We start from the raw sequence: 12,639 nt of genomic DNA, 5'->3' as shown, positions 1-12,639 counted from the left end.
AAAGCCAATCACTTGGGAAGAGAGCAAAATGATTCCAGGTTAGTTAAGAGCCTCAAAGCACAGCACATCCTTTCCTTTAAACTCATCAGAGCCAAAGTATCTGGCTTGTAAAATGAAATGAGTGTAAAGGGGAAGGTATTTATTACTGGCTGCTGTGAAGTTGGGAATTATCATACTCAGGTCACGTATCAGAGGTGTCCATGGAAACAGTGTCTTCAAAAGGGTACAGCATTAGTACAGCATTGGCAACTTTCTGGGGGAAGTAAGTTAAGATGTCATTTTGTTTATTTTTGGTTTTTAAGACAATGAAGTTTCTCTTGCAAAGGACGCTACTCTACTAGTGCCAGACATTGCAGTAGGTGCAACTACAGTCGTAATCTAAACATGAAAAATAATACACTTTGTATTCAACCCAGTACTGCAGAATATTATCACTCTTCTTCTGAAATAAGGGCCGTGTTAATTTTATTCGGTAAGAAGAAATGACAGGATTGGAGTGATGCTTAAAAGATCTAAGCAATTCTCCACATGTTTTCATGTCCTTGAACATTCACAGAATAAGTCACAGCATTGAAAGCCTAAAACAAAATAATAATGTATACAAAAAAATGGTTTCAAGAAAAATAACAATGATGTGTTTGAAGCAAAAATTTCAATGCACAGCCTAGATTCAACCTACTTTAACTTACTGGAAGAGTAATCCAATGCATCCATTTCATTTTTGGATACTTGAGAAACTGAAGCTAATAGTGCTACAGTCATTGTCAGAAACTGTTCGGACTGGGACAGATGTGAGCAGGATGATTACTGCCTGGCTCCTGATGCAGGTGTTCATTTCTGTTCTCCTCTCACAGAGTTAAACTCTCACATCTGCTGGCCTGACATTTTTTGACTGTTTTCTACTCCAATTTAATAAATTATTCTTTTTTGGTTTCCATTTTTTCTTGCAATATTTTGTTGATGGTGCTTTTATAATACAAGTCACTTCACAAAACCCCAGTTGGGTGCAGCCTCTCTCCTTGAGCATTAAACCCAGGAGAACCGATTGGCACCAGCTTCCAGGTAATGAGTGGGCGAGGACAAGCTGGGGAGTACCTCTTCATTTAGATCACCTACCCTCAGACTAGCTCATCCAACCACGCCCTGAAATGCCTCCACCAGGGATGAGTCTAGGTCAGCGCCTGTGTATTAACTGATATAAATCAATTAAAGGACGATCAGTTCCCTTTTCAAGAATAAGTACAAGATGCATTCATAAGTTCCTCAGAGGATCCAGCATGTAACGCTATGTCTGCACATGACCCACTGTGTAGGAAACACGGTATTTAAGGAAAGTAGGGCTGAAAGGACTCCAGCTACCTTTGCATTCACTCTCTTGAGTGTAAAGGGAAGACAGTAACCCTGGTACTCCCGTAGGAGAATATATACCACTGGCTGGCATGTAGCCTGTCAGGCTTCCCATAAAGAGAAAATAGTAACAATTTTAAACAACAACAACAACAAAAAGAAGGTTTAAAACACCCACCTTTAGGCTTTTTTATTACTGACTTCAAATAATCTGTATCTGATTTACTTAGACAATAGAAAATAAGAAATTTCTCTATTTGATATGCCAAAGATTATTTTCAAAAGGTAGAAATCAATTATAGTGAAGTTTATAATTGAAAATATAATTAGTTTATTTTGATGTTATTTGCTGTGTTAATGTACAGCAGGATTCTTACATAAAAGAATGTGTTAGGTATTTTATACATATATTTCTTTATGACCTCCATTATAAAGTACTGAAATCCTCTTTTGACCTGATTTAAAGCATTCTAATGTCAGTGTGAGTTTTTCCATCGAATTCAATGGACCCTAGATGAATTCTTTAATGCTCATGTGCTAATAATATGAGACAGGTCCTTCACTTGTTATTTCCTCTAGAGATCAAATTCAGATACTGGAATTCTGAACTTCCTTTGGAGCCGAAGAGTCAATTATGGAAGGTATAGTTGTTACTGATATGTGATCCATCTATATTTTAGTAATGGGAAGGAAGTGAAGAAACTTTGTGTGAAGTACTTCAGAGTGTCAGTTTATCTGGATTCGTGGAAAACTGTGCTTTTCAAATGCACGACTCATTTGAAACTTACAGGTGTTGCGCAAAACATGCATCAGAACAAAACACCCTGAGAAACAAAAAGGGGAGAGGAAAAAGAAAGAGGAGAGAGAATGAAAGAAAGAGAAAAAGAGTGAGAAAGAGCAAGAGTGAGAGAAAGGAGAGAATGACAAAAGAAAAATAAAGGAAAAATTAAAATAAAAATAAAGGAGAGAAAAAGCCCTTACTGAACTGAACTCAAAAAACTCTTTTTTTCCAGTGAAAGAACTAGCTTGTGCTGTTTACAACTTTTGCAAAAACAATATCCTTTCAAAGTAGTTTAAAGATCTACTACGACAAACTTGATACCATAGGTTTTATGAACCTTTTTCTGCTGTTTTTCAAGGCTAAGTTAGCTCCAGCAGGAGCTGAGAGTGCTTACCACCTTCCAGAATCAGGTCCTGATTGCCTATTATTTATTAAAATGCACTCCCTCTTTTCCACCCTCTGACTAGCACAACTTAACTGCATAGAGCAAGCATATGTATGTACAGAAAACAAAGGATGTGGAGGGAAATGAACTATATTAAAGATGATGGTAGCATTAACAGCTGTTTCTAAATCAGCACTTATGAGCCCGTCTATTGAGCACATCTGCTTACTGGCACGAAAGCACAGTTTCTTTTCCCTTAGTCAACAAGTTGTTTAGCATCTGCATCTCCACATCTGATGATTAGACTGTTACTTAAGATACGAGTAAATGATTTCACATTGTTGCATCTCCTGATGTACAAGAGAAATGGTTTTGCTGCGATCAATTTGTTTTAAGGTCTACTCTGTAGGAATCACGGGAGGAGATTCAAAACAAGGGGGCTGACATTGTTAGTGTCTACATTACTAAAGTAATCATTGTATACTTATGATATATAGGTCCTTCATAGGCTTACTGGCTTAAGGGCCACACTATGTGCTGTCTTGCATGTCTGTCTTTAATACAACTTCATGATATGGACATCAACACACCATTTTGGTTCCAAATGAGCATATCACCTAAACTTCTGATTTAATATTCCTTCAGTCACATTAACTATAAGAACAGTTGACTTCTACCATGCTCTGTAGAATACAGATACTTCCTTTTGACATGGGATTTTAGCATTCTGTACTTAGAAAAACACTAAACAGATACCTTCTATAATTAATGAGTCTTTCGTAATAAAGACATTCTTGTCTGAAAAGTAAAAGCATGACTGAATTCACACTACCTTAGTCACACCGTTTGCTGTCTGTCTGCTTTTAAGAAAAATGACATTTCTCTTTAAAAAAGCTCTTTTCTGAAATGAAAGATTCTTTCCTAAAATTAGGTTTTCTATTCCAGGTTTTAGTGGCATGAGTCCCAAACGAGATTAAAGTTTGAGGCCTGACATCTCACAAACCTTAAAAATTAGAAACAAGAGCACTGTGCCAGTTGAAACTGTTATTTTGCTGTAAGGGATGGATATTTCTAAGTATGAGTCTTTGAAGTCAGTATCCCAAATTCCATGTTTTATTATACCTAAATGATGTGTCAGGAAGACCACATCACCAAGCCTTTTAAGCATTCTGCCCCTGGTCAGCCATTGTCCATTTTCTTTTATCATTATTATTATTATTATTATTATTATTATTAATCTGTTATTTCACTTTCCTATAATGCAGACAAACATATGAATAACAAAAAATAACCCTGACTTTTCAAAATTTAAAAAAAATGAAAAGTTTATTTCTCAACTTTCTTTGGCTCTGAAAACATTACTGTTATTTTTAGATAGTACACTTAACGCTGCCAAGTTTTAAAGAAAGTCAAACTCCTGAACTTTACAGAAATCAGTGGTGTTATACAGCTGAAACTTACCTTTTTTGCATGTATATAGTATTTTTGTGATAATTTATTCAATAAACTTATAAAAAAAATAGGAATGTAAACCGAGAAAAGTTTCTTTTCCTGTTCTAGACTATGAATAAATATAAGGGTTCAAAGAATCAAATCTATTAGTGTAAAATATTTACAAAAATGGTAGTCAGTTGTCAGTACACTTCACTAACTAAAGATAACATGAAATTTTAAATAGTTCATCTGCATTTCAGTCATGCTGGATACATGGGAGAGTAAGTTAAAATAGTTTTATTCAATTAAACTTAATTTTCTTCCTTATATGATTTAAAGGAGTTTCAATTTATATTCCAAAAAAACCCTCTTAAAAATCTTAAATATATTTTGAGCTAAAAACCAATTTAAATAAATCTAAGTATTAAATGTCTTCTTATTTATTATGAAATAGTACCAAAATACCTGAATTGGAGATAATTAACTTTTCTTTGGAAACTAATGAGTGGTAGCAGAACCTTCTGATTAAAATTAAGTCACCTGCTCACTGATTTAAAGCAATCTGCTCCGTGTTATGATACGGGACTTTGCACTGAATGTGCACAAGTACTTTGCAGCAGCTGTTGAGAAAAAGGGGAGGTTTTGGCAGGTGCACAAAGGACAGCTGGAGCTTTTGGCACCCAGGAAGGTGTAGGAGTGAGTTCTGGTTTTTCATTACATAGAAGTCAGTTGAGGTTTGGGTACTGCTTAGGTGATACATTCTCCTTTCTACCTCCCACATTTAGACTGGGATGGAATAGACATTATATTTCAGAGGAGAGCAGTGATAGGAGTATTCCATTCCAGCTTCAGAAGTCTTTGAGAGCACTCAGTTTACCTCCCTGTGCTCCATCCAAAGAACTGCCACCTTCTCCACCAGTGATCTTCAAAATTAATTTCATGATCAAACAGCTAACCCTCCCCATTCAAAACCTGTCTTAACCAGGCTTCAGGGTTAACATACCTTAAGAAGAATGGGACACACGATTTCAGGCTGCTTGTACATAACCTAAGGGAGTATTTTTTATAAAATTATTCTCTTTTATTTGTCTAGACACAAAGAAAGGTAATCGTGGGGCTGCTGCTAGAACTTCCTTATTCTCCTATAACATATCTTTTTAGAGTCTACCTTTGCCTCTTTGTATAGGCATTTACCTGCATGAATTACTCATATGTAGAGCATTTTATTTCATGAGAAAAAAATTCTAACCTGCATTATTCTGCACCCATTTTGCACAGATCAGCTGAGTGTGAAAGTTAAGAGGTGGTGGCTAATCAAGACTGGCTTTTGGCTGAGTATGTTGATGGGTTTTTTTCTGCTACTACCTTAGTATGAAGAAAGGAAAATGTCAAGAAGCGGGACTTGGCAGAAGGCAACCTCTGACTACCAGCCCATGACAATTCTCTAGGGCTCTATGGCTATGGAAGCCATCTCCCTGCCCCAGTAAGAAGCATCCTCATTTGTATTTACTTAAACTAGTTCCACAATTCATGACTTCAAATCTGGCCTTCCAAAACAAACCAGTCCTGAGTCTTCTGATCGTAAACTAGCCTCAAAATCAACATCCAGTTTTAACGCTAGTAAGTCTCAAGAAGTTGCAGCTGTTTTCAGCAGAGCCTGCCTTGAGGAGAAGAAACTAGTGAAACCAGAAAGAGATTCTACATTTTTCAATGCCCTGCATTAAAAAAAAATAAAATCTCCTTTATTTTACATGTTCATTTTGTACCTCTCCAATACTATTTGTTCCTCACCAATGACAAACCTAAAAATCTCCTATCTATGTACACAGGCAACAGAAGAAGATGCATCTTTCTCGACTTGTGTTTAAGAAAGGGTAAGGGACAGCAAAGCTTTACTCACTTTTTAAAAGCAACCGTATGAGGTGCTAATATTTCTGTCTATATCGCATATGCTACTTGGCACAGACAGAGGTTTCTCCCCACCCAGAACCTCACAGGGTTTCTCTGCAGGTGTAGGGTCCATTCACAGCTAACAGCTTGAGGCACTTGGATCTTTGCACATGGAATTGCTTGTTCAAATTCAATCAATACTGCAAAAGTAAATATGCTGTTTGAAGTTTTGCCATGTACTTTTTTAAAAAGACTTATCATACAAATCAAAATTATGCACACGTTATAATTAAGTTTGCCAGGAGCAGTCTTTCCTAAGAAAGAACAAACTGAGTTAGCACAGTAACTCTTACTGCTGGTATTTATATTGCTCAAGACAAATATAAAAGTATTAGTGAGTTATATTTTATGAAGAGAGTTACTTTAAATAAAACAAACAATCCAAAGGATTTCAAGCCACACAGGCTCATTATTATAGTGCGTATAGAGAGTGCTTAACACATGGAAGCTTGGAATGAGCAGCTGCTTTTCAGAGAAGACATGACAGCACAATAAATCAGAGATGGTCAAGCTTGTCCCATCAATCCATAGTTTGATTTTGTTTGAAATTACACAGGGGAATAATTTCACCACCTAACCTTAGAAATCTAGCTTCCTAAAGTAGGAAACTAGTCATGTTGCGTGATGCATGGAGAGACTTTTACTTTTCCAGAGATCGTTCAGAACACTTAATTGAGGAGCATTGAACTCCTTGGTTTCTCACCTGGGTGACTAAGGGGAGCTACTCTTACCTTACCAGTCAAGTCTAAAAAATGAAGTGATTAGCCTCCCCCGAGCTCTGCCATGCTGAACAAGATTTTAATGAAGTCACATGTGATAAAGGATTGAGGTAACTGGGTCTGGAGGAATTTTTTCTAATGGAAAACAAATGTTATTTGTATAGTTATAACAATGCAGTGCTACAGTGTGGGTTATGGTACTACACCAACATTGCCCAAATGCATTTAAATAATAATGCTGCTTGCTTTTCTTTCTGGTAGAAAAAAAAGCATTACAAAGCTTCTTCCTTCGTCACTCATCCCACATTGGTACCACATACATGGAAGCCAAGCACAGATGCAAAAGCACTCTTCATTTTGACAAAAATTTGTCCTTTGTCTCTGCAAAATCAATGACTCCAGGCTTTTTATAAATGATTGGTAGCTTCTGGGCGGGTATTGGAAATTAAAGTTAAGAAGAAATAAACCTTCTCATTGCCATCAGCAGAATTTAATCTGACTAGGTGGGATTTTCCGTTTATGTTGGCAAACAGAAGCATTACATATTTGGACTGTTTATTCCGGTAACCTTAGCTAGCCTGCAGAACTGCAACATTACTCCTTTGATTAGCTCCATGCAAAAAGATCTTGCGAGGTGGAAAGATCTCCTACTCTTTCTATATTTGGCAGGACCAACTCCATAAAAATGTCCATTTTGCCACGCCTCTGATACCCCACTGCAGCTGCTTCCTCTCCTCATCCCACAGCGAGATATTAAAAAGTTTGCAGGGAACCTTCTCCAAGTTTATCTGGATGTACAAAAAAGCCAAGAATGCGCTTGTCAAGGTTACAAATATCTAGGGAGCTAAGATAGTTTTTAGTCTAACTGGCTCTTCAAAATATAATAGAGGCCTGCCAGCTGAAAATTATTAACTGCTGGCTGAGCAGGGATTGTGAGCGCACTCTGTAAGAGATGGAGCAGGAATTATATGTACCTATACTGCTGGAATTCTTACAATACCATAATAGAGCCATCCTACCACCAGATGTGCTTATAATGCTTTCAAAGTGCACTCTTAATATCTAGGCAATTGAGGCACTTATTTCATTTCATCCTCCTGTCTTGTAACTCAGGTTTCCTTTTTAGGGAGTGATAGGATTACTTCCTTCTCCTGATCCATATGTTGTGAGGAGTTTTTTTCATTATTATTTTCGTGAAATGGCCTTCCATGAGTCATTTATGTTTGAACTGATCTTGTAAGTTGTTTCAAAAGTCAAATGGAGCCTTACTTTGATGACTGTAGAAAACTTTAATACCCTTATATAGCTTTTTAAATATGGTCAGACATATGCTTTTTTCTACAGCTTGTTTAAATGCCAGAAAGGTAATTATGAAGTGTTAGTTGGTCGGTGCCTCTTTTAAGCTGTGGCGTATGGTTGAAATTATCACTATAGTCAAGAGGAAGATAGAGCTTTCTTAAGATAATAGGCTCTGTGATTTATCTCACATCTTGGGAAATCACTGAAAGTTGTAACTTTAGGATGACCTAACAATATTTTCTCCAGATTATTTTTTGTCCTTCTGCCCTCTGAATAATATGATGCTTGTTATTTTTTAAAAAAAAACTCATAAACCAATTATGCTAAACAATTCATTCCATCAGGGGTTAGGTCTGCTCTCAAACCTATTTTCAGAGCAGATACATTAGTTCACCTGGTATCCACTGCTGGTTTTTGTCACTGTATTATCTGAAGCAAGTTTCAACTCTCTGTGTACAAATTCAATGTTTCGTGAGAGATCAAGAGACCTTCCAACACAAACAGGTCTACAGCCTGTGATGAGATCGAGTTTATCATTTGTGTGTTCATTTATTTTAAATAAAGGAACTACTGCCTGTCAGGTACCAATTTCTGCAATGCAGCCTTTGGGGGAAAAATAGTAAAGGGAAACTGTTCCAGAAATAGCAATTTTCTAAAAATGCTACCTCACTGGCGAGTAGGGTTTTTTGGAATTCCATCAATATATTTTAATTCAGTCATAATAATTTTAGGGAAAGGACTGTTATTGTTGCTTATGTTTAAGAAGATAAGTATCAATTATGATGTCCTCTGTTGGGACAGCTAGTAAAAGAAAGTAGTCACAGAAGTAAGTAAACAAATAAGTGCTGTTATGCCATACAAGATGGAGTGGGATACCATTTCTGCTAATGATGGAAAGACACATCCTGAATATGAGTTCAGTCTCTTAACTGGAAAAATAAAAAGAAATAGTGTCACACTGGCTTCACCCTGAAGTATTTCTTTTTTAAGTTATTGAAGGAATACTGATGTAAAACAAGTATGTCAGAAGAGTCAAGCCTTTTGATTTACTGTATTCAGCTTCTGAAGACTGCCATACACCATGGAAACCCACAGCCAGTTCCTTGCCTATTTACACCATTTTTCCATTAAAGCAATATATTCGATTCAAAAAAAGAGACATTTCTAATTGACAACATTGGAAGAGACATCATTACTTGGCTTAGTATGATTCAGAAACTGAAAAATATGTCCAGAATTTCCTCTCAATTTTCTTTCTGATTCCAACAATACAGTTTTTATGCTATAATTTTATTTTTTTTTTTCTCTCAGACCATTTTATTGTGGCAAGATACAGAACTGGACTCTATCAAGCTAAAAATCTTTTCTAAGCAAGGGTGGCTTTCAGCAGGAAGGCAGGAAGGAAGGCAGGAAAGCAGGAAGGAAGGAAGGGAGTTATCTCTAGCAGCTCACTTGTCACTCTGTGATAATCTGGGGAAGCAGAGAAGAATTGGATTACATAATTAGTTAGACTAATTATAATTCTATAGAAATTATCACAATTATCAGCAGAATGCTTAGAACCAACATTATGTGACAGCTAGAAAACAGCAAGTGCTCCCATGACTTCAATGAATTCTCTGCACTTGCGTAGCACAGGCTGCCTCTTCTCCTCCAGAGACAATATTCAGTACTTATCTTTCCCTTTTCAGTATCTTAAATACTTTTAGTTTAACTATTGCCTTTAGGATAGTGAACTGTCTCTTCATTTGGTTGTACTACTCAACCTGATCTTTGAAGAAAAGAGTAAAGAATTCATCAGGGAGAATAGTTAAATTCCAAGCCAAATTCACCATTATTAAATATGGGGATATGTTTTCTGAATTCAGCTGACTGATTCCCCTCAAATTGGCCAGTAGATTTTTTAAAATTTTATTTATTGTTGCTCGGTTCTACATCAACTCTACCTTTGTCACTGAGACAAGAATTCATTCCTCTTCCCCTTAGCTGTCAAAATCAAGTGGAAGTTAATCTAATTGTCTTGGCTTACCTTAGTCAGTGGAAAAGAAAAAGGCAAAAATTTATTGGTTGTTTGATACAAAATGGTGTGCTTTACAAATATAGCAAACATATTTAAGTAACTGAAAATTACCCCAGTGGAAGCTAGCAACGTGTTCAAATTAAACAAGAGAAATTGCTGGCTGCTTCTTGACAAGCTGGAAGGGACAGCCATTCTCTAGAAGCCTTCAAAGAAAAAAACCTGTTTCATTTGCTTGTGTGAGTAAATGTGTGTTTATATGCACAGAAAAGGCTGGATTTTCATTGAGATGTCTACCTATAGCAGGTGTTAATGAAACTCAAGAAAAATGCAAAACTTCTCATATCTAGAGCTCACAAATCATGGTGCTATTTTGATACCTTCCCTTGAATATATCATCATCTTACTGATTGCATCTAAAGCAATCCCTCAATATAATATTGATTCCTGGGATGACTGACTAGCTAGCATTGGGCAAAAAGCTTTCAATTTTAATCATAAAACCGTAGGTGGTATTTCATCAGATTTGGTGTATTTGAGTCTAGTATTCTAAATGTCTTTACTAAACCACATTTTTAAATGTATATGTCAATGTAATTATTATTTGAAATGTGACTTGACTACCTATTTTGTGTGTTGGGATGAGATCCTGAAACACTTCAGTGCATGCTTAACATGAATATTTCCATTAGAAATCGATGTGACAACATGCATGATGAAACTTGAGCATGTGCAGAAGTGTTTCCTGGACCAGGGTTTGGCGAGCAGGAAACCAGCAACAGGATAAGAAATTCCATCGTCTCCTCTGCTTTCACTACACAGGGTAAGATAAAGTGGTTAAAAATGCCTGTATTCCAGTTTTGCTGGTGTTCCCATTCTTGCTGCCATCTGGAAACAGGATGTTCAGAAACTATGGACAAATGGCAACTGCATACATTTAATAGACTAAACCAAGATGCTCATATTTGTTGCATGCAGGCAAATCGACTGCTTGTGCACACAGTATTTGGAACCTACCACTTCTTCAGGCACATCAGTGTGGACAGATTAGAAAAGATGTGCACCAGTTTAACAGATATATTACTCATACTTTTCCATCTCTGCCTACTAGATGAAACTATCTGTAGCTGATACATATAAAAATATAAACTACTTGCATAGCAGAGAGAGAGTAAATGTATATCATTTTGCTATAAACATTCAATCTGATACATCAACATATCTACTGGCAACATAAACAAGACTTCTACTGTGAGTAGCTACTAACCACTGATAAATATTAGACAAGCATTTAAAGTCCATTATTTTGCATCAGTACCTGTCGTTCAGTGAGGTCAAGGTTTACTGCTATCTCATATCGCCTCAGCCTGGTCAAATAGTTATGATGAGCAAATTCTGCTTCTAGCTCTCTGATTTGCTCCTTGGTGAAAGCTGTCCTTTCCTTCCTGGGTTTACTGTTGACCTCTGACTTGTAGTTTCCTTCTTGGGAATCTGGAAAAGAAAAAAAAAAAATGGAAGTAATGATAAGTGCACAGCTAAATAGGACACAAGCCCAAAGATAACAACGTGCTTAAGTTACATACTTCAAATTTTCTTATCTCAGAAACACACCCTTGCTTTCATACCTATGGATTCTTCACTGTAAATCAGGAAAAACAGCAGTAATTCTGACAGATGTGAGTTGCTGCTTCCATTCATGCACGTCAAACTTTAGCTTAAAATTTTGCAGTGTTTCATTTCCTAACAGTTCTCTGTAGAATTTCTGCAAAGCTTCAACTCCTTCCCACTTCTGGCAACTCTTAGTGCATCCAACCAGTACAGGATGTGTATCGTTTGACTAGTGTCTTAATGAGTAATACTTCAAGAATCTTCCTCTCCTATCATTTCACTAATACTTTAAGCCAAAGCTCTATTTTAAAGAACACACTTCAAGGTTTAGTCCAGTTACACTTTCAGGGAAAGGTAACAGACAAAGCATAGAAAAATCAACATACATCAAAAAGAAATCAGTGCGCACATCCCATGTGATAATGGGATCTCCTCTTACTCATGCCAAGGTGCAAGCAGGGAGGTTATGCCACAGCTAGTCTCAGTGTAGGAAATTTGCTACCATGTCAGCTCATTACCAAAGGAATACTTTGGTCACGATCAGAGAGCTTTGCTGAAAGTTTCATTACCACCCTTCTCATTCCTTTTATTCTCAGAAACAGGTACATTTGGTCCTGATTCAAATCATTCTGTTGCTGTCAGTGAAGTCTGTTTAAATAAATGAAAAGAGATCAAACTGTAAAAAAAAAAAAAAAGAAAAAGAAAAGGGGGGGGGGGGGGATAGAAAACAGGGAAAGATAAAGTGGAAAAAAAAAAGAAAAAAAAAAGAAAAAAAAAAAAAGGACCAGACATTTAAAAGTTTGGGTATGATACAACACCTGTAAATCCAAAATTAGCAGATCAGTAGGAGTATCATTAGTCAAATTCTGGCCTCATGAACCATCTTAAAAATGTCACAGATAAATTCACACTTCAGCTGCTGATTTAAATAGAAACTTGCATCAACATCCAAATGAACAGGCCCATAAGAAATCACTCCCTGGGACTCTGTGTCAGATGAATCATCGACATGCCTGAGACTGTCCAACTGGCCAGTGGCTCTGGTTTCAAAACTGCAGTCAACTATCTATGTTTCCACTTTTTGTCAGTTACTCTATTG

At 36.6% G+C, this 12,639-nt stretch overlaps 1 protein-coding gene across 2 annotated transcripts in view; it reads right to left on the bottom strand.

The window, feature by feature from the left end:
- The window catches only part of MEOX2 (mesenchyme homeobox 2), a 54,389-nt gene that overhangs the window by 2,926 nt on the left and 38,824 nt on the right, over positions 1-12,639 (bottom strand). For both annotated transcript variants that reach the window (XM_075746078.1, XM_075746079.1), the window contains one exon: positions 11,251-11,423. In XM_075746078.1, coding sequence (XP_075602193.1) covers positions 11,251-11,423 — 173 coding nt within the window. The remainder of the gene's footprint in view (positions 1-11,250; positions 11,424-12,639) is intronic.

Source organism: Balearica regulorum, chromosome 2, assembly GCF_011004875.1.
Source record: "Balearica regulorum gibbericeps isolate bBalReg1 chromosome 2, bBalReg1.pri, whole genome shotgun sequence".
NCBI lineage: Eukaryota > Metazoa > Chordata > Aves > Gruiformes > Gruidae > Balearica > Balearica regulorum.
This window is presented reverse-complemented; position numbering and strand designations above follow the sequence as displayed.